The following is a 27,590-nucleotide window of genomic DNA, read 5'->3' as shown; positions in this document are numbered from 1 at the left end:
GTGGTGAAAAATATTAGGTGTAATAGCAGTACATACAACTAAATTCCATGAGGGTGAGGTAAAAAATTTGTATACACAAAGAAACTTCCCCAGAACAAACTGATGAACTGCAAATTGTTTTAATCAGTGATACAATGTACTTGGCAAATACAGAGTCCTTTGCATACATTTCCATTTTCCTGTGCAGACAGCACTTAAAGATTCCTTCAATTTTACAAAACACCACTGAGCTAAAATGAAAGTATAAACATGTCTGTGAAAATGTATTTTAGAAATTAGAACAGTAACACTCTGGCCATTTTTCTCACTTAGTGTAACTGACCAATCAAATGTTGGCTGCATCCCAAAGCAGAAAGAGTAAGACTCAGTAGGGTTGTTATACTGAAAAGCTGCTTTCTACACAGGAGAAAGACTATTCTGCAAGTGGGATAAAGTTTGGAGGCTGTGAATTGATCTGTGCAGATTATTTTCTTCCTTTCTAGCTAAAATGACAATGGATTAGATTTGGAAGGGCTTTTGCAAGCACAGACATTCTTAAATACCCCTTACTGACTCTAAATCAGCACTTAAAATAAGAAGGTAGTGGAAAACCAGACACAGAAATTCAGGTTAAATTACTGCACAGAAGTTTTACTTGTGTCCAAGTAAATTTGTCACACTAAGTAAATAATACAACTCACTCCTCCAGGCAAAATCTGAATAGGTGATTTTTGGCTTCCACTCCATGTTCTCTTGTACAGAAGGCTCTTTGGAAAAGAGGCACTCATCAGGTCCTGGACTGCAGAGAAAGCCTCAGGGCCACGTCTGAGAAGTGACTCATTTCAGGTTGGTTGCTTCTCCTCTTGATGTATTCTAGCATTTTCACCTGGGTATGAAAAGAAAGGCATTTTGAGAATTTTTAGTGTGAAAAGGTGAACGTGTTCTAAAAGACACTCATGATTCTTCCCTAGTTTTCACAGACTACACGAGCACTTGCATTTCTTACTCCAGAGCTCACTATCTTGTGTATCTTTCTAAAAGGCTCTGGACTGCCTGCTTTCCATACACCATTCAATTCCTCCACTATATAAAAATGCTGTATTTCTCTTAAAGATAGCTTTCTGTACTGAATAGAAATCACAACACCCAACATTTCCAGGTTCTTTAATTTGTGACATATTTTTAAAAGTGCTAGAAAGGCAGAAACCACTTGAAATAAGAGGAGCTTCTTATTCATAAAGTAGCATTTAAAAAATTGGGTTTTCTTTAAGCTAATGTAATTTTTTTTCAGAGCAACTTGTAAAGAGATTAGGCTTATTCAGATCAAGAAAAATCTACCTCTTCCCAAATGAGTTGAAAAAAGCCTTAAAAACTAGGAGTCATCTGTGCTAGCTGTTTTCCTTACCATAGTCTTGGTGTCAGCAAAGCCATGTTTCTGAGCAAGATTCCAGAGATTGACTGAAAGCTGGTTGAGTTTGTTGTTTCGTAGATCCCCGTGAGCTAAAATAGTGTTAAAGAAATAGAGAGCCAACTGGCTCTGTCGTTTTAGAGTCTATAAATGAAAAAAATTCTGGTATTACCATATAGTCATTCCAAAACATCCAGCATAACCCCTCTGGGTTCTCTAACTCTCAGATGGGCAAGGGCAGCAATCACACACACAGCAATCATTACAGACACAAGAATATGGGCACAGTTTCCATGTTTTGTTCAAAATGCAACAAGTAGTGATAACATGAATCAACCTAAGCTGCTGTAAATGAAGCAATTACACAAGACTCCCACATCTCATACCACTTTGGTACAGCACAGTATGTAGCTCTGACACATTTTTAACTAAAGACTCCCTACAATTGCATAGGAATCACCCTCCCACCAACCAACCCTGCACTTATATCACCAGGGCTGTAATTTTTTAGAGAGACCATGATTATCAATCTAGGTGAGTGCAACTTCAGGCTTTTTCAGCAGTCTGTTCTACTTTAATTTATTGAACCAAAGACATTTTCCCCCTGCTGTTCTTTCACTGAAACTTTCATGATACCAACATATTTGCTCCATATTTGCAGCTACTTTCCCTAAAATTGCTGAGGAGGGACCCTGAGGAAGACCCCTGCTTCATGGTAAAACTACCACGGAGGAGCCTCTGTGGAGTTGTTCTGGGGCACAGACAATCCTGTAGTAAGCTTACAAGGTGCTACCACCCTGATATGGGGTGAGTGGAAAACAGAAGTAATTAAAATGCCATTTTAGATCCTGCCTCTTCCTACAAAACGAGTTTTTAAAGGCTAAACAGATGAATTATTATTGGATGCATCTGAGATGTAGTATTCGTTTATACTGCTTGGCTGCAGCTGTTGGGTTTCTGCTCAAGAAAGACCATTGATAGAAGCATCTTACACAGAAACCAGAGCAGCAGGAGTTAAAACTGTCAGCTGAGCACCTCCATTAATGAACTGAATGCTTTGCTCCAGCCCCTCTCAGTTCAATACACATTAGGATACCTAATATACAGTGTGCAGATACAAAAGCAATGAGGTAGAGATTTGGGTAACAGGAGTGCAGTTAAGTAGTGGAGTAAGTAAACTCCGTGACTTGTGTTCTCCTGACATGACACCAATGCAGACAGGGAGCCTTTGCCCTTTCCCTAAGGGACCAAAAGTAAATTAATTTTCCTTCTCACTGCCAGCAGGAGAGGTCAGAGGCTATTAATCAAAGAAATGGCACACACTGAGTCCTCCAGATAAACACAGAAAACACCATGCCATCAGAGAATTGGCTAACTAGAAAAGAGGACACAGCATGCCCCAAACTAGAAGCATCAGCCTGTACATGTGACACACAGAGTACATTTGTGTATGCAGAACAAACCTGACACATCAGAAACCGTGTGCATGCGCATAGACATACGCAATGCCCAGAGCTGCTCAGGGCCCCAGAAGCACTAAATTAATTACATGAAACTACCAGGAAGACAGCTCTTCCTGTAACAGTTATCTGTATTAGCAATTTCCACCCCAGTAGCTCCAGAACCTTACACAGGCTAACACTACTGCCAGCATTTGGGAGCCTTCAGCTGTACTCCCTGCCAGAGAAATACAATTGATCAGCCCAGTCCAGTGGCACTAACACAAACTGAGAAATAAAACTTTAAAAGACCATAAAAGGCAAACCAGTTAAGCATAAATGCTCCAATATTATTGTAGCATTCTCTTGTAGGACTAACATCCTTCAGGGAAGATCAGACACAGGATACAGCCAGCTAGCCCATGCTTTGTGGTGTTATTCACCAGGCATACAGCCTTCCACCAGGAAGCCATCCTGTATTAGCAAAATAAGGTGTTGCCTACAATTCTTTTTCCCACTGACCAGCTAATGGCTGTGTGTCTTCTGCTGAACACAAACTACAGAGAGGCTTCCAGGAACTGCATGGAAGTTTCCTCACAAGGCAGTCAAATTATTGGGCTGGGTGGAAAAGCAGCAGTACTCAGCTCTAAATATCAACTAGCAAGGTTTTCCAGGCAGTATCAATGGAAATATGGAATCCATTCTTTGAAATAAAAATGACATTTTGACTAATTTGAAACACATCTACTCTAGAAAGGATCTAGAAAAAAAAAAAAGCTGGAAAAAGCTCATTAAAAAGCTGGAAGAATGAGATGCACACTGATTCTCATTGTTTTGGGGTAGATACAACAGATAGGATTTGACCATCTACTCATCAGTTACACAAAGCAAAGTGAGGTGAAAGGCAGGCTCAGGTATGCAGTAAATCTCACCAGGTCTGAAAATGAACAGGAGTCAGACAAGGCTTCACCTGATGATGAGCAGAATGTTTGTGTAACATGGCACTGACCTTCAACCCAAGGGAGACATCTGTGCCAGCATGCTGCCAAACCTGCTGCCATGGCTAAGGCAGAACTGTGGGTGACACTCCAACTCACAGGATGTATGCACAGGCAGCAAGGGGAAAGCAACAGCTCAGCTATTTGGCAGGCACCTACATTATGGGACTTGTAATTCCCACACCAAAAAGAACTGCCAGCTTTCTAGGCAGCTCTGTTTCCATAATCTCTGGAGTAATGCTGATGACAATGAGACAAAGAACAAACTACATCAACCCAAAATGTGACCCCCTTTTGTCTCAGCCCTTCCACCAAAGTACAGAGCAAACTTCATAAAGCCTAACAGAAAAACCCCAGGATCTTTCATATAATGTACCATGTAATTTTCTATTTCCCAAAATTCTAGCTAGCAATTAAAAATATTCCTTCCTGTCTTTCTGTGACTTTTGCCAGACATGTATGTCAGAAGGGTACCTTGAGCTTTCTGTTGGAAATGTATGTTGCTCCTCTGAAGGTGATGCTCACCTGCTGCTGCTCCCAGGTACAGCTTTAAAATAACTGACTCTGACACTTGTTAAGAGTCCCATCTGTGGCAGCACAGACCTCAGCATGGGCTGTAAGGCTCCTCCAAGGTACTAAATATACCAGTCTAGGCCAAGTCTTCATGCTGATATAGCAGCTGTTTGTTAGTACTACCTGAACTACCTAGCCTGAAATTAATTCCAGCATCACTATGATGCTGGTGGTTACATCCTGGTGATCAAAGTCTAGATATTCCTAAAGAAAGCCATGACAGGCAGCCTTGCTTTTCCTTAAAGTCTCTCCTATGAAGCCCTTTGGGAACCTTTTAACATCTGTTAGTTGACTGAAAAAGATCATGAGCTGCCTGGCAAAGACCAGGTTTTCCATTCTCATTACACTCCTGTCCCAACATGGTAACAATGAAGAAGCCAACACTAACAACAGCTCAAATGGCTTCATTTATAATACAAGGAAATAATGATTTGAGAAAACACCAGGAACCAAGCTGCAGCTTCTTAATTTAAAACACACCCAGATACAAACAGAGAACTATGTCCAGCTCTGCTTGTAGTTCAGTTTTCAAACATATATGAAATCAACTGAACTTTTTATAAGTTTATAGAAAACTAAAGATCAGATGTATTAAGAGAAGCCTCAATAGTGTGACCAGGAATATGTTTCTACTGCTTCATTCTTGATACCTGTACCTGTGACATGGGAAGACTGCCATCCCCACATGGCACTGCCAAGGACACAACAAGATGCTCTTGATGTTTTGGATCAAAAGCAGTGTTTGAATAAAACACACTCCATCTGGACACCTACCACTGATTAGCAAGAGACAAAGTATTTCTGTTTCTAAGAAACTTGGAGCATGATTGGTCTTCCACCCACACCAATGCAGAGAGGATTCACTGATGCTCCCTCTCTCATGACAAGAAACAGCTTGAACTCTACAGAACTGTCCAGAACTGAAAATTTCCATTCAAGCACTGTAACATAAATGAAGCATTCTCTAAGACTCTGAAAAGACCCCCCTGTGATAACACAAGATGCATTGTTCCCTTCCAAATTGCCATTTTGGTGAAAGCATTTTATTGTAAGAAAAATTTATTTTCCCTTATAGCTTTTAAAGGAAAGGAACCAATAAAAATCCAGTATCATCAAAGGCTTGTTCATTTAAATGAGCAGCCAAGCAGATTAATAATGAAAGGTCACAGACACTGAAGCAATCCAAATACCACAGTGATTTTATGATCAGTTCTACTTAAGCACAAATGGAAGTCTCAGACAGAATTCTCATCACTTCTTTTCTCAGTAACAGCAGCTTCCTCAAAAAAGCTATTACAAAACAATTTTAATCTAAATCTCTCAAGGACTTTTATTCAACAAAGCAAAATAAATGTTCCCCTTCTTTGTAAATAGGGATGGATGGAGGAGCAAATCCAAGGCCACAGAGACAGGGCAAGGACCTATATCCATGCTGCTTAGCTTTAAATCCAGTTTTCAATGAAATAACTGCTTCAGTGAAAGAACACAGGATCTCATCACTCAAAGTATTAAGCTTGAAAGCAGAAAAAAAAAAAAAAAGGCCTTTCAGAAACCACGGATTTCAAGCCCTACAAACATCCCCACCCACATGCTCCATATACAGGAGTCAGATGCAAAAAATCCTCTGTATAGAACCCACAGTTCTGAAAACTGTTAAAAATCTCTTTCCGATACCCATTTGAGCATTCTGTGCAAGAATGGTTGGTTTATGTTATTACTGCTCTGGAAAAGAACTGCTGTTCAGTGTGGTGATGTGTACAATGATGCAGAGGCATTTGAGCAAAGGATTAGTTGATTTTACATCTCTACAATTGCTTATGGAAAAATAAACAGGATAATAAAAGAAGAAAAAAGGCTGAACTTAGAATAGTGTCCTCCAAATTCATATCACTTAACACATTCTGTATTGGCAGACACTACAGGCTACTGTGCAAACAGGCTATCAAAAACTCCATCAAATGAATCATCCCTTGCCCTCCCCCTTGCAGCCTACAAACCTCAAGATTTCTATCATTACACAGCAGATTGGCAAGGGGTGATTAGGAAGCTGCAGAGGGGTTCAATCTCAGAAAGAGGTACATGAGCAGAACAGTAAGGTCTCATTATTTCAGTAATACTGAAAACATCAGTCACCTGCCTTTCACACAGAATCCATTAAGCTGTATTTGATCTCTCAGAGCCTCTGAACTCCAACTGAAAAATCCAATAACCTGCCTAGACTTTTCTTTACTGCATATTGAACAAATATAAATCTGTACTAAAACCAAAGTAAAACCAAAATGCCTTTCATCTGCCTCTCCACCTCCCTCCTGACTTCATCCCAGAGTCTGGGATGCAAAATTTTTAGCAATTAAAGGTGGTTTCCATTGTATTTTACCCATTGTGTTTATTGTATTTACTTTGTTAGTAAAAGGCTAACCATCAATTCTCACTGTGCCCATTAAAGAACTGGACATTTCAGGGTACTGTGAACTTGGCTGTCAATAAAATAATCAACATATCAATAAAATACTGTTCATTTACAGAGAGAGAAAGCTGACAGGAAGAAAAAGCAAGAAGGACACGGAACAGATTTTAGGCACAACTGTACTGCAACTGAAGGAGTGACTGTGGCACTGTCTCCAATTTTTTATCTTAGGCCAGTAACTGCAATACCAGCATTGTGGAGCTCATTACAGGCAGACACTCCTGTAAACAAAAAAGTTATACCACACTGAGCATTGTATTTCCATAACCAGACCACACCAGGACTCAAGCCAGTTAATTTAAAGCTAACTCCTACCTCACTATGCTGCTCTGAAACCATCATTCTGCACTGCAGAACAATCACATCCTGTGGTGCTCAGTCACAGCTGACACTCCATGTACAGCATAAAACTAAGAAGTTAACTTTAGACTGCACCTTAAAATTTATAATAACTGCTACATGATCTCTTTCATATCATTAGGCCTTTCCACCACAAGTCTGCCTATGGGATTGACTCACTTTTGAAACAAAATTACCCAATTTCCTCTTGTTTAAGGTTCCTGGAGCTCAGTAAAAGACCAGTGCTGGTAAAAAAGGTGGTGTGTTTATTCAGCTCAAAAGTAATTAAGCAGAGTAAGAACATACCTCTTCTTTTCCAAGGGTTTTCAGATGATCCAGGATCTGTGCTATCACTGTTTCACAAAGTTTATTAATTTCAGCCAGGAACTTAGCATCTCCACCATAGAGGGTATCATTGGAATCAACTGCAGAGATGAATTCAAGATTAGGTCTGACTAAAGAGCTATGAATTTGTTTGATACTGAAAGCAACAGCTATTTATAGAAGACCACCTTTTTCAAGTTAGCAAGTGTCCCTCCTCCACGAAACACAAACAAACCCATCTTGTTTGAGTGCCTACCATTTGGTTGCTTACTATGTCCTCTTGGTTTTAGGAACAAAACACTGAAAAGAATCTTCTAGCTTAACACTAATCACTATATTCCTGGATACAGCCACATTCAAAAATCTGTGAGACTGGATCACATTAAATGCCAAGCAACATATCCAGTCAATTTTCAGTTCTTCCACAGAGTCCCTGCTCCCACCAGTTCATAGTTTTATGTATTTGAATCAACACTATCTGGAACAAACTAAGGAAACCACTCTGCATGGGTTCACTGCCCCTGTACTCAGCCCTGGTGAGGCCACACCTCGAGTACTGTGTCCAGTTCTGGGCCCCCCAGTTCAGGAAGGATATCGAGGTCCTGGAGCAGGTCCAAAGGAGGGCAACCAGGCTGGTGAAGGGACTCGAGCACAGACCCTATGAGGAGAGGCTGAGGGAGCCTAGGTTGTTCAGCCTGGAGAAGAGGCGGCTCAGGGGAGACCTCATCGCTCTCTACAACTCCTTGAAAGGAGGTTGGAGCCAGGGGGGGGTTGGGCTCTTTCGCCAAACGACTTTCAACAAGACAAGAGGGCAGGGTCTCAAGTTGTGCCAGGGGAGGTTTAGGTTGGATATTAGAAAGAATTTCTTTACGGAGAGAGTGATCAGCCATTGGAATGGGTTGCCCAGGGAAGTAGTGGATTCTCCATCCCTGGAGATATTTAAAAAGAGACTGGACGTGGCACTCAGTGCCATGGTCTAGCAACCGCAACGGTGGTAAAAGGGTTGGACTCGATGATCTCTGAGGTCCCTTCCAACCCAGCCAATTCTATGATTCTATGATTTAAAGAACAGACTGTACATCCATTTGGCAGCCATCTCTTGTGATTATTTTAAATTACAATAACTGAACCTGCAAAGGGAAGGAATCCATTCTGTAGGATAGACTGTCATTGCTCATTTTGACATCCAAGGCCAGGTTGGATGGGAGTTTGAGAAAAGTGACATAGGTGGAGGTGTTCCTGCCCATACAGGAGGGTGGAACTCGATGATTTTTAAGGTCCCCTCCAACCCAAACCATTCTATGATTCTGTAATTCAGTACAAAAGGTGTTAACACAGTACTACAAATTCCATGGTGGAATGCAAAGACCCAGAGCCACCCTTGGCTATTACCTTTATCTACATGGTAGATGTATGCTTCTTGAGTCATTGCAGACAGCAGATGTAAAACATGAGTATAAATCCTGACTTTGTCATCACTGTTATCCTCCCAAGTATAATCCTGGATCACATTCAGTAATCCTCGCACAAGAAACAACACTCCTTGTTCTGGATGGTCCTACAAAAAAGAAAAGGGATAAATCAAAAACAAGAACACAAGCACCCCAAACAAAAATGAGATTATTTGTGGTCATTCAAGGGTTTAGAGTGACAATATTAGCTGTATAAAGGCAAAAACTACAATATAATTAAAGATGATCAATTTTCTGAAGTAAGTTCCTACAAATGCTTTTAAAATTTCATTCCAGTTTCTTTCTAAAATACTCATTCAGTCCATAATCACAAGCTTGATCCATGAAGCCTCCACAGACAAACTTTGAAATGCTTTGTTTTCCAGTAATGGGGGAGTAGTACAAAATTATAAGTCAGCTTCTTAACAGCTAGGCTTCTAAATTAAACACACTGGGTAGAATTTTTTAAAATTAAAATAATACCAGTAAGCTATAGAAATAAGTATATTACTCATATAATGATGAGTTTCAGAAGAACACCTACTCTGGGAAGTCAAAGTTGCAAACAATCAACAATCTTTTAATATGAAAGGAATAAAATTTTAGAGACATCTGCTTTACATAAGCTGTGAAGGCAGTTGGTGCAATAATGCAAATCTATACAGGACAAACCACATCCCACTGAGGAGGACACTTCCTTCTGGTCATGTATCCTGAAAAGTCAATAGGAGGAAAAATTATGGAAGCTAATTTCTGAATCCTAGATTGCAAGTCCTTCTTCATTACTGAATCTGAGAGGATGGACCTCCCTCCTTCAATCATCTGTTCATTATCTGAGTCATTTCTCTGAGAAGCATTCAGTTCTGACAGTCACTGGATTGACAGGAAGCTGAACATGAGCCAGCAGTGTGCCCAGGTGGCCAAGAAGGCCAATGGCATCCTGGCATGTATCAGAAACAGCGTCACCAGCAGGTCCAAGGAGGTGATTCTGCCCCTATACTCAGCCCTGGTAAGGCCACACCTTGAGTACTGTGTTCAGTTTTGGGCCCCTCAGTTCAAGAAGGATATCGAGGTCCTTGAACAGGTCCAAAGGAGGGCAACCAAGCTGGTGAAGGGACTCGAACACAGATCCTATGAGGAGAGGCTGAGGGAGCTGGGGCTGTTCAGCCTGAGGAAGAGGAGGCTCAGGGGAGACCTCATTGCTCTCTACAACTACCTGAAAGGAGGATGGAGCCAGGCAGGGGTTGGTCTCTTTTCCCAGGCAACTCTCAAAAAGACAAGAGGGCATGGTCTTAAATTGTGCCGGGGGAAGTTCAGATTGGCTATTAGAAAGAATTTTTTCACGGAAAGGGTGATCAGACATTGGAACGGGCTGCCTGGGGAGGTGGTGGACTCTTCGTCCCTGGAGACATTTAAAAAGCGACTCGTTATGGCACTCAGTGCCATGGTCTAGTGACTGTGGCGGTAGCTGATCAAGGGTTGGACTCGATGATCTCTGAGGTCCCTTCCAACCCAGCCTATTCTATGATTCTATGATTCTGCAGTCAGTGGACAGCAAGAACAGAGTGGCAGCTTGACTTTCCCTTCTAACAACAGAGCACCTCCATGCTGCTGAGCAGGCATGGCTTGGGAGAACCCTGCCACTGGAAAAAGGGTAAATACACTGCTCTGATCATGAGGATCTGGACAGCCCTATACTGTGTGCTGCTGCACTGAATGTAGTCAAAGAAAAAAGGAAGGAGGAAACAGGACTAAATGTTTCAGTGACAACAAACCACCTGTCACTTACTTCCTCCAAAAATAAATCAATAAACATCAAAAGGTTCATCTTCTCATTATTGTTTTCACTTTAAGGATTAGACAATCTGTAACAAAGGCATTACCTAAAATTAATAGAAACTAGAGCTCTATCTTTGTTCCCCCCTCAAGTACAAGATTCTGAGAGCTCAGCTGAAATACCAGTTGTATGCAAGGATCTATTAAACAGTAAATGAAGTTTACACAGTTAAATGATGGTGAGATTTCACTCTACCCCAAATGCAGCTGAGTGCATGGTGCTACTGAGAGGGGCAATGCTGTACCTCCCCCTCTGAACAATTGCTCTGTCTCCCTGTTTTGCATGGGAGTGAGGGACTTTGCAGCCAATGAGACAATTGGTTCATCTTGCCCATGGAAAACTAACCACTGCATCTACCACTCCCAAAAGCTCAGTGTACTCTTAATTTTTAAACAGGAGAGTCAAACTAGTCCATGTGCTATAGCCAGAGTAGCCTACGTGGTATTCACACACACAGAGAACTTACCGGAACAACCAATAACGTGGAGAAAAAATTACAAAGGAATTCAAAGAGGAAGACATCAGAAGGTCGCATCTTGCCGTCTACACTGATCATTTTTGGCACTTCAGGAACAAGGCTCACTGCAGCTTTGAAAAAAGCATCAGCTACAAAATAAAAACATAGTTGCTGTATTATCACTCCTGCTGCTGATGGCAGTCATGGCTGTGATCCCCTGATTGCTTCCAGTTTCAAACAGACAACAGAAAACCAGGGTATGCTTGACTGCAAAGAAACTTGAGATGCAGCAGTCAAAACTTGTGCTAATTCAAGTGATACTGCTTTTCCAAAACAAGTTTCCACATCACTCAAGACTTCTGAAATTAGAATTCTTCTCCTTTGCATAACAAGAGGACAGCGTTGTTTCAAATAGTTTGCATATGTAATTAAAAAATAAAAGCACACAGTTAAAAATTGATTTATCTGAAGAAATGCTTGTGCTGGGACAACAGGGAATCCCAAGCAGGTGAAAAAAAGAGTAGTAGATCATGCTAACTGGTTCACAACTTCATTAACAAATGGGTGTAACAGTTATAAGGAAGTACAGACAATTTCATTTCTCCAAGTATTTACAGTCACTAAAAGTAAACCAGAAATTTAGTACTAGAACCTGAGGTATTGATGGTTACTTAGATAAAAATGATTCTTTCCTAGAATCACAACACAGGAATTAGAGAAAAAATTCACTGATACGGCCTTGGCAAGACAGCTATTTAGGAGGTTTGTCATACTCTTTGTTATGTCTTCAATCTTTAAATAAAACCCCAAAAAACTAACAAAATATTAGAACATCTATTCCTCAGTTTATTAATATTACAAATTACAAACAATATTATCCCTCTTACCCTAGAAGATCTCTTATGTACATGTATGCTAAGAGTTCACAGAAAAAAATGCTCTGAGAACAGCCTTCTTTTGCACATTTTGAAATATCCAAAACCCATTCAAGTTGTTTAGCCATATACTTCAAAGCTTCCTTTAGCATTATTACTGTATCTCCATTTTACAGGAACAGAGACTAAGGTCATGAAATCAAATTTTAGCAAAGAGAAAAAGGGAATTCTTGGTGAAAGCCAAGAGGTGTTAATGGCTGCAATGAAGATAGCACTGACAGGCATGCATGGGCATTTCCCAGAGCACAGCTTGCTCTGGAAAAATTCATTTGAGCACATGAGACTCCAAGCAAATTTGCTAAATATAGTACCAACTGATAGCTAATTTAAGCTTATGAGGAATACCAGAGAAACGTGCTTTGGAAAAACTGTAATTCTTTTGACTCATTTCTTTTCAGCATGAGTGCTCAAGCCCTTCTGAACTTTTCAGTGCTCAGAACAGAGACCCCCCCTTCAGTCAAACTTCACACTTCCTTTAATTCTGCACTTTTATTTTATAGTGGCAGAATGTTTTTTATTTATTTCAAGCGACATATAAGTTTACACAAATAACTCAAAGGAAGGCAAGTAATCTTTCTCTGAGCTTTTTTAGAGGAAGGAAACAGCAGATGTTCATTCTAGCACAAGTAAATGAACTGCTGTCACTTCCACAGTTGTCTCAGTAGAAAAAAAAAAAAGAGCATGCCCCACATCACCATACAATCAAAACATGTGAGCAGACAAATGAAAAGACATGTCTCAGAAAATAGTCTGCATACCAAAATACACATGTCTGTGCAGAGAACACTCCAGCCTTCTCACGTTATTTTGTGAACAGGACAGGAATGAGCCATTCAGCAATCACTCTCCTAAATGAAAGAGAAGAGCTGCAAGGTACCTCACCTCAATTTACTGCCCATTCTCCTGCAATCACAATTCTAGACATTGTCCTCTCAACTTCTGCCTTAGCACAAAACCCAACCCTCTTATCTGCACTAGGAATAACTTCAATTTGCTTCAATTTACTCTTCTTGCCCTCCTGCCGCTCCTGCAAACCCGAGCAGCAGCAGAGCTCACCTGGCTGAGCACCTCCAGAGACATCAGCTCCCTCCCTGGACCTGCCATTACCAGCAGGTGCACAGACAGCTTTCTCTAGATCTTTTAAAAGTCAATTTATAAAGCTAATACTGTAGAGATGTTTCAAGAGAAAACCATACACCCATTACTTCTGTCTTCCAAAAAGTATAAGGAACCAGTTAAAAAGGCCAACAGTTTTGTTTGATTACAAATAAAAAGATTTTAAAAGTCTTCTTCTGGTGAAGGATGCTGTTTTCTTATTTGCTAAAGTACAATACTCTTAAAAGAAGTCACCATTAGGTTGGATAAGAGGAAAACTGCCTGTGCATTACAAGAAATCATCATGATAAAGTCTTCCCAGACAGCTGTTAATATCTTGTGCAGTGCTCTGAACATGACATACTTCATGCTTCACTAAATTCATCCTTTCACAGCAGCTCCTTCATATTGGTTGACCAAAATCCTATAAATCTTTCCCCTGAGCTTACATGCTGACCTTCAAGATACAAAAACTAACAATCTCAGATATCCAAGTCAGCACTTCCAGTAATACTCTACTACAGGAAAAAAAAGTGAAATTGGTGTTGAATGTTTTGCTATTGCAGATATTCATGCTGGCACCTGAACACATACACTTAGTTGTACATAGACACAAATATATATATATGTATATATATACCTCCACATGTTTCTGTATAGCAATATCTCTACATACAAAAATTTAGCTTACAGTGTATGTGCTGAATCTATGATGGTCAATTAAACTGCATTAATTTAATACTTCAGGCAGGCAAAACCCAAGAAGGAACAAAGCCATTAGAGACAGGAGAAGAATTAAGCTCCTTAAGTCCATCTTCAAAGAGCAAAAGGGAGTGAGTTTGACATATCTACAGAAACTATTTTTAGTCATGGATACAATTACACAAGGCTGAGCCCATGCAAAGGACAAAACCAGGGACCATACGCCATCTTCTGTGTTCCACAACACCTTCGTGTGCCACAACACGTTCAAGTTTATCTTAGTACTGCAAGGATTTTGCTTGCACATCCAACAGATGCTGAAATGTAACAAAGCCTTGTGCTCCCATGCAAAATATTAATGGGAAGCAAGCATAAGGCTTCTTGTGTTTTTTTCTTTTTTGTTAAATAATTAACACATTTCTGTTTTGACAACCAAGTATTGCAAACATTTGGAGCTCTTCCTCTCATTGGTGAGGTCACCGTGAGAGTTTCATCACATTGTTGAAACATGTTTTTCCCTTGAGCTATTGAACAACCTCCAACCATATACATCACTTTCAATCCAGAAACTAAAAAGAATTATTTGAAGTAACAAAGATAAAATAAGAAAATGAATGCACTGCTGCTCGGTGAACTGGAATGTACTGTGTTAACTCATTTGATCATATGCTAGAAATTAGCTGCAGATTAAAAGGGAATTATGTGGATGGAGCTTGCTAGTGCTCATCTTATGAATTGCTTGATTACAGATTGTGAGCACAGCCTGAGTACTTTCCAAACAAAGTCATACAGAGGCATAACTGGAAGGGAAGATTGATAGAATATGAACAAGAACACTGGATAAAAGATATTTTATTCTTAGGCTGTAATCCGTAAATGCAACACACACCACTCCTCAGAAAAACCCCAACATTTCAGCATGCCTCTCTGAATTCTATGTAATCCCTAAAGACTCTGAGATAAAACATCATCATCAGTCTTTAAAGAGAAGTCCCTTAGTAATACTGAAAACTTCCAACTACTAAATTCTAGAGTTAAATTCTGTATTTTCTTCTGGTTAAAACAGGGTGACCAAAAAAAAAAAAAACAAAACCAAACAAGCAGACACACAGAAAAACATAATATAACAATGAAGAGCCAATAAAGGTTTTGCAGAGAGAAAACATTACTCAGAAGTCTCTCAAGTTTTCCAAAGAACCAGCATGTTTGTATTTACAAAGGCCAAAAATCAAACATTGCTAAAACAATTAAATTCCTAAGGATTTGTCCATCTGTTTTATTAGATGCCATGGTCCATATGCAACCTTTGGTAGAGGATGTATTTAGACTACCCCCAGCTGAAAGCTAGGAAGCATCATTCTACATTATTGTTTCCTTTATCTTCCCTTAATACAAGCTACCAGACACTTTCAAAAACAGGTCATGGGCTAGACAGGCTTGAAGAACTGCCAAACTGATATGAAATGTTGTCTGAAAAGCTTACAGAAATGTCATCTCTCTCAAATCATATGGAAAAACTATTGGCTGGCATAAAGAGAGGCACAAGAAAAAGTTAATTGACTGGGAGAAGATTTGAGCTGCAGAAAGCCCAACTAACAGAACAAGTCATCATTTTGTTCAAGTTTTTCTTATTTTCCTTAATTGTTAATCTCAAATTTTCTCCATTTATATTCTTCAGATCTATAAAGATATCAGAAGATTAGGAAGGATCACTACAAATTGTTATCTGATTCTAACCAAGAAAATACATCAAACATTATTAGAATATGATTAAAAATTCCTAATTAAATATTCCATTCCATACGTTCTCCAAAGTGTGGCTGAAGCCTGTGACATTTAGAGAACATTCATGAAAAAGTGATGTTTTCTGAAGTAGAAAAAGAAATTCCTCTTGCAATCTACTAGTGAAACTGTGTTACAGCTACATTTGAAGAACAGAACAAATATCTAGAAGTACATTAAGCACTGTATACTTCAGAATTGGAATCTTTTTCTTTAGGGAAAAAAACAATCTTAAACTTGCCTTACCTACCCCAATAGATAATTTTACTCCTTTTTTCAACTTAGATATATCAGTGATTTAGATCAGTCATCCTATTGCCAACAGAAGTCTACCCTGTGCAATTCCAATTTTGTTACATGCTTAAGTGAAAACTCAGCTTACTGAAATAGCCAGACTCCCTGTAGGAACTTAAAATTTAAAAGATTTCAAGAATTTAACTTACTAAAAACAACAGCTGGAATCTTTACAGAGAAATGGCATGCACTGAGTGACCCATCAGATCAGGTACATTACCTTTCAGATTTATTTCTCTTCCCAATTTTAAACTGATTAAGGTAATTCCAATCAGCATGAAATAAAGGTTACACACAAGGGACAATTTCACTTCCCAGCCTAATGGTATCATTAATTGCACACTCTTAAAACTTCACTTCATGCTGCATTGGTTTTATTAGATCAGAATCTAATTGGCATCAGTTAACTCAGCTGACTGGATTTGAATTTGCTGTTATGAATTAATCAGTACTCCTTACACACATGGAATGCATTCACTTGAGATATGGATTAAACTGTGCTAAAAGTAACTTCCAAGGACAGGTCATCTGACTACAATATACCAGAAGATGCAGACATAGTTCACAAAAACTATCCCAAGACTGGTAGCACTTTTACCTAACTGCTTAACACATGATAAATTATTCACACAAGTCTCTGAACACAAACTATGCCCAAAATAGCATATTTAAGTAAGAAAAGAAGTGTACGACAATAAAACCTTGGTAAATTAAATGAGTTACTGAATAAAAGAGTTTTGTACACGCCTTAAGTCAACAGAAGCTAAGAAGGACCACATACTCCTCTCTCTGGCTTGTGGGTCCAAACTCAGGAAAGTGATTAATAAATATCTATTTCAGACACTTGAGTACATAACACTTTACATCTACCTGCTACTTTAAAAGGTTTCAGAATGGGAATCCTATTCAGTGAGAGCACTGTGTTCACATGTCAAAAAACAGCTGTGCACACTTAGAAATTCTTACACTGAAAAATCTAGACAATTGTTGGGGCCCAGGAGTCTCACTCAGAGAAGACTTGGATGACAAAACTAGTGGGAAAATAATTCATAAACTGAAAGATTATTAAACCACAGAGCTGTTCCCAGCATGGCAGGGCATAGTTATCAAAGACTCTGTATTTACACAAAAACTGCTTTGGATTTGCTTCCAACAAGAGATGCACTACAGCACAGGAAAAATAACAAAAATTGTTACAAGAGATAAGGTAAGCTGAAATAAAAATGAGTTAATTTTTGGTAAACTGTTACCTACACAGAAACTGCACAGAACTAATTGCACAACAACAGATTGCAGATCTTTTATTTGCAAAACATACTTGGACACAACAGCCAGCTTTACTCTAAATCCCTCTGCTTTGCTATATAGGCAGCATCAGCTTCAGAACAAAAAAATACAGCAGTCACCCTGTACTAAAAGGTTTTAATCAGCATCCTAAGTCAGCTTGTTTGTGCAGCTGGAACTTACTGGTAAATGCAGAGCTTGGAAAACAAGCTCTGGTGAAGAACCACACAGCAAAACCAAAGAATCAATAGCTACAACAAAAGATGTTGCAAAGTAATGCAATTTATTAGTCCCACAGCTCGACTGAAAACATGTAAATGAAAAACATTTACCATTGGGAAGCAGACTTTTAAGTCAATACTAAAACTGCAAAACAAAGTGTAATGACAGAACTTCAAAAATGAAAAGAAAGATACTGCAAACAGTTAAAAGCACAAGAAGACTTTCAGAAAAGTTAACTGTCTTCTATTTGACATGAACAGGAGCAAGATCATATTAAAAGGTGATACTGACTTAATGCTCATTCTGGTCCCAGAGTAGCTCTAAAAAATTTCCCAAAATTACTTTTGTCAGAATTTCCAGTTACTTAAGACTGAACTAACAGAATAACAAAAAAAATAGGTCCTGCATTCAGGCCCTGGTTCAAACAATAATTCAAAAAAAGAAAAAAATTTATTTTCTTCATATTGTCTGGTATTACTCCATTGTTTCTCTCTAATATAGTGGTAGCTTTCTTAGCTAAGCATTTATCACACATGTTTTAATAGCAGGTTTCTGGTAGCACTGACATAAGTTTTAATTATTTTTCAGCTTGTTGCAGGCTTTTGTCACCGTGTGAGCTACTACACAGGTACAACTGTTTCTTCTTCCACAGTTACAATAAAGCACATCATTTGTGATCAGAGTGCTTGCATAATTATGCAGCAGAAAATTCCATAATTTCTAAGAAATTTAGGGCAACCAACCTCATAGCCATGACTATGTCAACTGGAGTCAGCTGTCTTGATTATTTAGATCACAGGATTAGGGTTAAAATTGAAGAGTTGTTTTAATATCAGAAGTTTTCACTTTAACAGTGCTTGGTGCAGGGTTGTATTTTAATTACCCCATATTATACTTACATGACATGATTTCAATCAAGTTTACTCACAGCTGGGAATATTACTAAAATCAGAGAACCTTTCTTTAAGCAGACAAATTTGTTCCTTACCTTGTGAAAGGCACTGATTAGCCAGAGCAACCTGTCCAGAGTGTAGGTACAGATTAAGACGTGTGAAGATACTGCTCAGAGATGGAATTGTAATGAAGCAGAAGGCAACACAAGCCTGAAGCAAATAAAAAAATGAAACTGAAGAGAATACCTAACTGAGAGTTATTGTAGTCATTACTGACTTTATACATGATTAGGGATCAAAATCTGTAAATCAGTTTTGGGAAAGGCTTTCAATAAAAAGCAAATATGATGTGATGTCCAAAACCAGCAAATTTCAATTTCTTGTTATTTCATTACTGACCACAATATTGACTATTTTATTAATTATTGTTATTATGAGCAGCTTAGCTCAAAATTTACTCTATGACTCTAGCTCAAGGAAGTTCCTGTCCCCTCAAGTAACCACCTTGCAGCTCAAGACCAAAATCTAACCAGAGAAGCAGACTGCTGGTCCCCAGGTGCAATCCATCAACCCAGCTGGCCCAGGCAGGAGCACTCTGTGCATTTGGGAGGAAACAGATCTAGAGAAACAAACTGCAGCTAGTTGAGAAACAAACCCACGGGGGCAGCCCAGGCACCCAGATGGAGTGAGTGGCTCCCAGGTCTACAGAAGTTGGCTTCTGTCACCCTGGTGACCCTCTGTCCAGGATATGATGCACAGGGGCCATGAACATGAATCCATTTATTAATGGTATTATATACAAACACCTCCAAAACTCATGAAGATTAAGAAGACATCTTTGTTGCTACGCTTCAGGTGAGAAGAGGGGAACACAAGCAACTTGCACAGTCTGTGCATAATGAGCAAAGCTCCTTTGACTGTATACAGACTCACTAAAGCCAAAAGGAGCAATTCATTTGAAATTCAGATACTGATTTCAGCATATCAACACTGATGTTATGAGACAGAAATCTGAACATATTCTTTTCCCACTCTCTCCTATTCTCCCTGTGATTGAGTTACATAGAAACTAAGTATTCTATTTCAAATATAATTTGAAAAGCTGAGCTCTCTAGAATTCACAAAAGCACCTCTCAAATGAACCTTCCTCTGGAGAGGGATTTGATCCTACTGCTCTTTTTTAACACAAAGCTGCTATTTGATACTTTGGGTCTATTTTTTTTTTTTTTCCCCTCAAATGGCAGCATCTGGCTCTAGAGAGTAAAATGGTAGTCAGAGAAAATGAGACTACAAACAGGGTCAAAAATACTAACACTGGTTTTGTAAAAATTATAAATGTGAGTGCCAGCAGAGAATATTATCTGCTAAGAAGGTTTATTAGAGTCAGACCTACCCTGACAAATGCTGCAGTCTTTCTGGAATGATTTCCTTTCATCACCTTTCTTGTTTCCATTGCTAGCTGGTTCACAGACTACACATAAAAACCAGAAGAAAACAATTAAGAAAAATGTAAAGATTTATTAGTTCAGCAGCAAATAACAAACTGCATGTTTTACAGCATTCACTTAGAGGACAGGGACTGTCAAAAGGGTCCCTGGTATGGTGCCCCCTCATTGTACTATTTAGTTTTTCCTTGGAGAATTTTAGTGACTGTTCCTTAAAGCAAATATGACTCTAGAGGCTTGTAAAGGCAGATTTACTGACTTATTTAACACTTTCAATCCCTTGCTTCCCAGCTATCCCAGTGCTGTCATCTCTTCCTTCCTAGAGTAAAAATCATCATTTCTAGCTAACACAATTATTAAAAAAACAGCAACAACAAAGTAATAAAATGATTTAAGAAAAAATACAATGATGAAAAGGAATCACATGCAACTAATACTCACCTGACATGTGACTCAACTAAAAAAGAGATTAATCTTCCCTATCACAGCAGGACCCTGCCTATATCTGCAGTGAGCCACAGTCTAATCTCTCCTGGATGGAGGATTACAGAGGAGAGAATCCAAATTCTGCATGCACTAAAGTGACATCTATTTTATTCAATATGAAATCTCTTGCAAGGTAGCCACTTTCTTTGTTACAATGATATCATGCAAACCTGTCAAAAAAGAACCTGAGAGAGTTTGGGGTGATAAAACGAAAGGGGAGATCAAAGTCTGCTTTAAAAACACCTGATAAAAAGACTTCAGACTAATTTTGACAGACCAATCATCTGGGCAGAGAATGGGAGAACTGCAAATGTATCCCCACTTATTAAGATAATGTAGATAAACTGTAGCTTACATGAATCAACTGGACTAGAACAGGCTCCAGATTGCAAAACATTGACCTAGCTTCAACATAGAAACTCAGCTGTTGTTCAAAGTCACGGCCAAATGAAACCTATAAAATAAAATTTAAAAACACAACAAAACAAACAGACAAAACCCCCTAAATTTTTACCATTGTAGGGCATTAACTTTAAGAAATATAAAACCCTCATGCAGCTAGGCCACAGATATTCAAAAGTCAAAATACCCTTATCTGGTAAGAAAAAACCCAACACATTAACAACAATATAGCACCCAGAGAATCTTTGTCCTTCTACTTTACAGACCAAGTATTTAATACAATGAAAGCAAAATTTAAATCCTAGGTTTGTGAAGTGTTTTCAAAACTAGCAGAACTCTCTTTATGAAACAGGGACAAAGGCTTGGTACAGTTCATACATTAAAAAGGAAAACAAAACAAAAAAAAACCCACAGAAAAATAGGAATAGATGGTGAATCTGTATTCAGATTCCTGTAGTTTCCACTAACTACAGTGCCTCCAAGAGAAATCAGCATTTTTCTAGTGAGACGTGTAAGAAAATGAGGTTGTTCTCAAGTTTGGTTAATAAATACATGCTTATACAGTATGTCAAAAGCCTGCAACCTTGCATGTTGGTTGGAAAGACGTGTGGTCTAAACCAGTCCTTGTGTGAGAATACTGTACTTCCAGCCCTCCAGATTTCAAAAACCCAGGTGCTGTCAGCTGGAGTGTCTCAGCTGTCAATTAAAAGCCTAGCAAGAGAAACAGTCTCCAGGAAGTCTACACTAATGTATTCAAATGGAATGTTTTTTTAACAGAAGTAAAGATTGCATTATTATTGTTACTGTTATTATTAATTGATGTTGTTGTTATTATTTCTCAAGCCACATGCAGAAGAATTTTTTATAGAATTAAAATTAAAATTACATTTAATCCATGCAGTGAAAGATCAAAGGAACTGCACCAGAACACAATGGATGGCTTCTTACACTCAAGACAACTGTCTTTGGCTTTCCTGTGTTTGTACAACTGCTGATTCTTGAGTCCTTGTCTCAACAAAGCTTCTCTAAAAATACAAGTTTTTCCACAAAAAAGACTGACTGTAAGAATAACTGTTGTGCTTTTCCCTCCATGTTTTAACATGTGCTGGTTTAAAATTCTTCATGAGTCATTTTCCTGCTATGGATTCTTCCCCCCTTTAAACTAAGACTCTAATGCCACACCAAATATTATTCAATATGGAAAATCCTCCTAAAGGAAACTGGATTCCATATAAATCAAAACTGTATTAAAAACATACTTAACAGCAAATTATAACAGAAGAGAAAGCAACCATCTAAAAATAAATCCATAGAATTGCAACAAAGAACAAAGAGGACAAGCAGAGACAAAGCCTGTCAGCTCTGACTATGTGAAAGAAAAGCCAAGTGTTGAGAATAAAGAAAAGCTTGAGAACACCCCTCTAAAACAACAGGACATTCCAAACACAACAGACAAGAACAAAAGATATTGCCAGGATAAGAGGGAAGGATTAAAAATTAATTTAAAGACAAAACAACTGAAGTTTCTGTGGGACTACTAATATGATGATACAAATTATCTTAATTATAAATTAAGATAAACAGATAAGAACATACAGGTTATATCTATTTTGTGTTGATCCTATTTATAACTGGGGGGTGGAACTGCATTCACATAAATCAGTGACATCTCTGATGCTACAACAGGCAAGACTTTTAAGATTTAAAATGTTTAAATTGCTGTTTAGTTTGTCAATATTTACTATCTTTCAGGTGATATTAAAAAAACTAACAGAAAATACGATTAAATAAACAACATGCCTACTTGAAAGTCTCACATTGCACCATGTCAGCTTCAACACTGTATGACATTCCCTTCAACACATGCAGACCTCTCTCACTGAAACACTCCAGTCAGGGCTTCAGGGATCTTAAGCAAGTCAGACACAGAATGTCTGATTCAGCAAGGCAGGCACCTGTTTCTCATGGAGATCTAATGAAAATCTGAGCTATAAAGTCCACCCCAACAGTTGCCCACAACTGTCACTCACCATTTTTATGAATCCATTTATCAAAGCTGCTAACATTCTTTTCTCATCCTCAAGTGTTAGGGCACTGTAAGAGAAAATTTACACTGTGAATTTTAGAATATCACTCATTTATCTGCAAAGGTTCAAATGATAATTTAATTTATATAATGTAACATCATTATAAAAATACTCATTGTACACTAAGAACTCTAAGTTCATAACTTTAGTTATGAAGCAAGAAACTAATTTTAATATGAATATCACAAAGTCAGCAATGCACCAAACTAAACTTCAAACTTTTTTAAATGGGAAAATTGTTAATAGTGTTTTTAGACTTTAAATAAAATCACAGTTTGCATATGGAGAAGTAAGCTAAGCTGATGTTCTTTGCAGCAAGCAAATGGCTTCGCTCTTATGTTACAACATGAGAACTACAGTAGGAACTGATTATAAAAACTTAAAGAAATTAGTAAACATATTTTTGGCAGAAAGTTATCCTACTAAAGGAGAAAAGCTTTTAAAATAAATTTTAAATAGTATATGTAATAGTTCATGCATTTATTTTAGAAACAAGATTAGCTTATTTTTTTTGTTGTTTTCTGGGGAGCCTGGGGAAGAGTTGTTTTTTTTTTTAAACCAACCTGGCCACATCATTTTAAAACATCATTAAAATCAACTTATTGCAGAGCTCCTTTTTGATGCTTCAGTCAGAACTGAACCAACCTGAACTAAAAAGTTTATTTTCATGATTATCAGAGATACCAACTCTACAGCAAGAGTCCAAAACTGATATGAAATAAATTTACATCATATGAAAATCCAACACATCAAATCTGTTTCACTGAAAATGCATGAACAAAAAGTTAAATTACAATTAACTAATACAATTTAATCCTTTTACTAGTATATACTTGGCTCTAGCTTTGACCTTTAGTATATCAGTTACCAATTTCCTAGCTCAGACACCAGATGGGAAGAAAATAGATTTATTATACGAATTCAGTAAAGGAGGCAAGAAAACCTCAGCATGATTAGCTCATTAGTGCATTGCTGATCAAAAGAGTCAATTGATGGGCTCTGAAAGGCTCAGAAGACCTATAATGAGATCTCTGGGTCAGCTGCAGGTTTCTAGTTCAATTCTGCATCAGACCCCTACCAGCCTAGAGGCTGTTATCCTCTGACAGCTGCTATGGGTGTCAGTGAGACCTACACAATGGGTTGGGAGTTTCCTCAACCAGGATGCAAAAATAGATGCAGGAGTTATTTTAGGACAGTTAGAATTTATGATGATTTGCCAGTAAGAGATGACACAACAGAACCAAGCTGGAGATGCATACTATCTTATCTCAGCTAAAAACTTTGCAGGTTTAAGGGATTTTAAAAATCACAGCAAACTATTAGAATTGTTTTGGCAGAACACCAGAAAAAGTACCAAATATTGATCACCACAAACTGCTTAATTTTTTTTTTTGTTAATAAGCTTGTTTAGCTTCAATATATTGTTTTGTTTGAAGCTTGGAGTGACTTTTAGTTCAATACACAGCCAAATAAAGTGCTTTAACCCAAATAAAGTGCCCTAACCCAGAATAAAGCACTCTAGCTGGTATAAATTGGAATTAGATGCCAAACCTGATTTCTTTATTGGCAATCAGTTTTGGATTCACAGTGTATCAAGGCTGAGAAAGTTACAAGTTCCTTTTACAGTTACTGCCACACTAAGAGGGTCTGGCCTCAGAAAAAAACCCCAACAACTATATTTTTGCTCTTAAGATCTAAAATCTGCAGCATTGTGATGCTCAGTTTTCAATCAGACACTGATTTCTGTGTGATTTCTGCATGCTATGTGCTGCCATTTCACTGCACAGCTCTTCCCTCACCACTAATTGGATTCATGTCTTAATCCACCATGAAACAAACAGCCCCAGAAATGTGAAAACATATACCAAGAAGTCCAACTTTGCATAAACAATAGTTATTAGTATGAGTAGAGTTAATCTTACTTCACAGAATCATGCATTGTCTTGCAGATATGCAGAAGAGCATTGAGTATCACAGGATCCTTTGTAGATTCCTGCTGATGCCTAAAAAAGGTTTTAGAAAAAGTGATGAAAAACCCCTCTCTGTCAAACTAAAAAATAATCAAATAACATTGATTTGATGAGTAATTCCAGTAATTAGATTCATATGGCACTACAGAAATGTTATACTCATTTTTTAACCAACAGAACCCCAAAGATCACATGGTTAATAGATGTACAATTCCAACAAATGCCAGTCAAGAAATATTATCTTAACACACAGAGCTTTATTGCCAAGCCACAGAATCTGACACCTCAAGGGACACAACAAGCTAGACATGGGATATATTGAGGCCATCTAAGAATGTCAAAACAAAGCAACTCTAGATCTACCAAGAATATAGTAATATAGTTTATCAGCTGCTGATGGACAGACAAGAAGGTTAAATGTCACATCCAGGCAGAGAGGCACTCCTGCAGTGGAGAACCACTAAAAGGACTGAGGGGCTGCAAGCAACTCTTTTAGAGCAAAGGCCAACAGAGTTGGGACTGTTCAGCCCAGAGATGAGATGGCCTGGGGGGGCCTTAGCAGAGTATATAAATACCTGAAGGGAAGGTGAAAAAAAAAGAGTTCCAAGGAACCTGCTAATTATTTGACATGGGAAGGACTGTTTGACTTTACAATATTTTAAGATGAAGCCTCATCTTTTAAGTTCATTTTCAACAGGTGAAACATCTCTTGTTCTAAATAATGGAGCTTTTAACAAGAGACTGTCTCTTCCTCCATTATACAAAGGTAACAGTTCTGTGCTGTCACATCAGCAGGAATAAGAAATAAATTTCACAAACCAAGTAAGGCAACATAAATGGGCACAGCAAGTTGGCATCAATATGATTACTTCAATTTCAGATTTCAGTCAATCAATAAATGGACAAAACTGACACATTTTCATTTTTTTCCCATAGCATGGAACACCTTCACAAGCTAAGTGGCCTATACACTGACTCATCTTCCCTTGCAATCTTTCAATCCATTCCTCAGATCCTCCAGAGTCCATTTATCTGAATATTCTCCACTTACTTAATAAAAGATTCCATAATGCACTTGCAAACCTCCACTCTCACACTTTCTTTCTGGAACATATCCAGAAATGGCAAGAATTTCTCCTGAAAGTACAAACACATAAACAAGTAAGATTGGGTATTTTACAAAAAACACATTAGAACAATAAATATTTAATAGATACGTTTTTTAATCATAGATGTTCTAGTTAAAATTATTTTAATCTTTTTTAAATACAGTATTTCATCTTGAGGGATGAAAGAGAAGAATGGAACAAATGGAAAAGCACCAGAGGCTGAAAGATGCATCAATTTATTGATTGCAGAGATCCAGAATAAAATACAAAACACAGAGCTGATTGAATCCAATGTTGCAAATCTTTTTAAAGGAAATCAAGTGGCTGAAACAGCTTAATTAAGATCACAACACTCAGACACCTATGGGAACAGGAGGTAGAATACTAAAACCAACAAAACCAGGCCACATGCTAGCAACCATTTGCATGTATCAAGGACAACTTATTAAAGTCCAAGACATTAAAATTTTCTATAAAGAAAAGGGTTTAGGTCATTAAGATACTGAAATAGTTAGTTTCTGTATCATCTCAAGAATATAGTCCAAGTAAGCTTTTCAATATTATCTGGGCAATTTGTGAACAAGACTTGACTCCAAATCCACAGTCAGTCTTGAATTTTACTTTTCACCTTGTCTCAGAACTGTGACACCTGCTGTCTTTGTTCCTTTCTCTACCTCATCTGCAGCCTCTGACTTCCTGAATCTTCACTTTGTTTCAGTGTTAAACTTAAGCTCTCTGACAGCACGTGTAAGTATATACCACAACACAGAAACAGCCACCAGCAATTACACCAACACACACACACTAATAAATGGTATTTTATTTCCACTGATTGTCATTCATGCCTTAGTAACAAATTTAGTCTCCAACAGCCTAAGGAAAAAAGTATTGAAAACTGGAATTAGAATAACCAATATTTAACTAAAGTGCAGAAAGGTTTGGCAAACTCTCTGCTGCTATCTACTTGATAAAAAGTCTGCTTCACTGTGTGAGCTTGCAAACCATTTAAATATCCAAGTCAGGTAAATTCTCTTGCAGAAACAGTCCAAAATAGTTCTTCCTAAAAATTTATTAAATAGAATATCACTTACCACTGAAAAAAGTAGAGAGAAGTCACTGATATAACTAATGACTTTCTGAATAATTGACTTCAACTAAAAGAAAAAAAGGGGGGAAATTATTGTAATATGGGTTAAATCAAGACCATCCACACCAGAGATTATTCTTCTCCAGTTATTCATAGAAAACTGAGTTGGAAGACACCAACTATTCCTCAATATAATTTTTTTCCCCAAAGCAGGATCAAATGCAGCCATGCTGTTCTTAACAGATGTTTTCCCAATATGGTTTTCAGAACTCTTATGAACAGAGGCTGATCAGGGTGTCCAGGCTTTATTCCTTCTTTTACTTTTTATAGTTAGGCACATTTCCTGAATTACAGTCTGCATGTTCTTCAGTTCTCTAGACTAAAATGAAACCAAAAAAGCCACAGAAAAATAAACCAATTTTTAAAATCTTCTTTTGCAGGTACTTGATCTACCTTCCAAGTAACCACAAAAACTTTTTAGAACCTCTTCAATGAATCCATATCTCACCTGGCATACAATCTGAA

The 27,590-nt window shown here is 38.0% G+C and overlaps 1 protein-coding gene across 2 annotated transcripts in view; it reads right to left on the bottom strand.

Annotated features, from left to right (window-relative positions):
• Positions 1–100: 100 nt before the first annotated feature.
• Positions 101–27,590, bottom strand: part of VPS35L (VPS35 endosomal protein sorting factor like) — a 47,624-nt gene continuing 20,134 nt past the window's right edge. Inside the window, exons 20-31 of one of the 2 annotated variants that reach the window (XM_030459925.1) lie at positions 27,070–27,132; positions 25,921–26,006; positions 24,822–24,902; positions 22,843–22,906; positions 20,766–20,864; positions 19,873–19,950; positions 18,575–18,689; positions 11,282–11,421; positions 8,920–9,085; positions 7,510–7,628; positions 1,385–1,531; positions 101–865 (exon numbers count right to left, since the gene is read on the bottom strand). In XM_030459925.1, the coding sequence (XP_030315785.1) occupies positions 767–865; positions 1,385–1,531; positions 7,510–7,628; positions 8,920–9,085; positions 11,282–11,421; positions 18,575–18,689; positions 19,873–19,950; positions 20,766–20,864; positions 22,843–22,906; positions 24,822–24,902; positions 25,921–26,006; positions 27,070–27,132 (1,257 nt within the window). In that variant the 3' untranslated portion in view covers positions 101–766. The remainder of the gene's footprint in view (positions 866–1,384; positions 1,532–7,509; positions 7,629–8,919; positions 9,086–11,281; positions 11,422–18,574; positions 18,690–19,872; positions 19,951–20,765; positions 20,865–22,842; positions 22,907–24,821; positions 24,903–25,920; positions 26,007–27,069; positions 27,133–27,590) is intronic. The other variant, XM_030459926.1, reaches the window with a different exon arrangement.

This window comes from Calypte anna, chromosome 14 (assembly GCF_003957555.1).
Source record: "Calypte anna isolate BGI_N300 chromosome 14, bCalAnn1_v1.p, whole genome shotgun sequence".
NCBI classification, from domain to species: Eukaryota; Metazoa; Chordata; class Aves; order Apodiformes; family Trochilidae; genus Calypte; species Calypte anna.
This window is presented reverse-complemented; position numbering and strand designations above follow the sequence as displayed.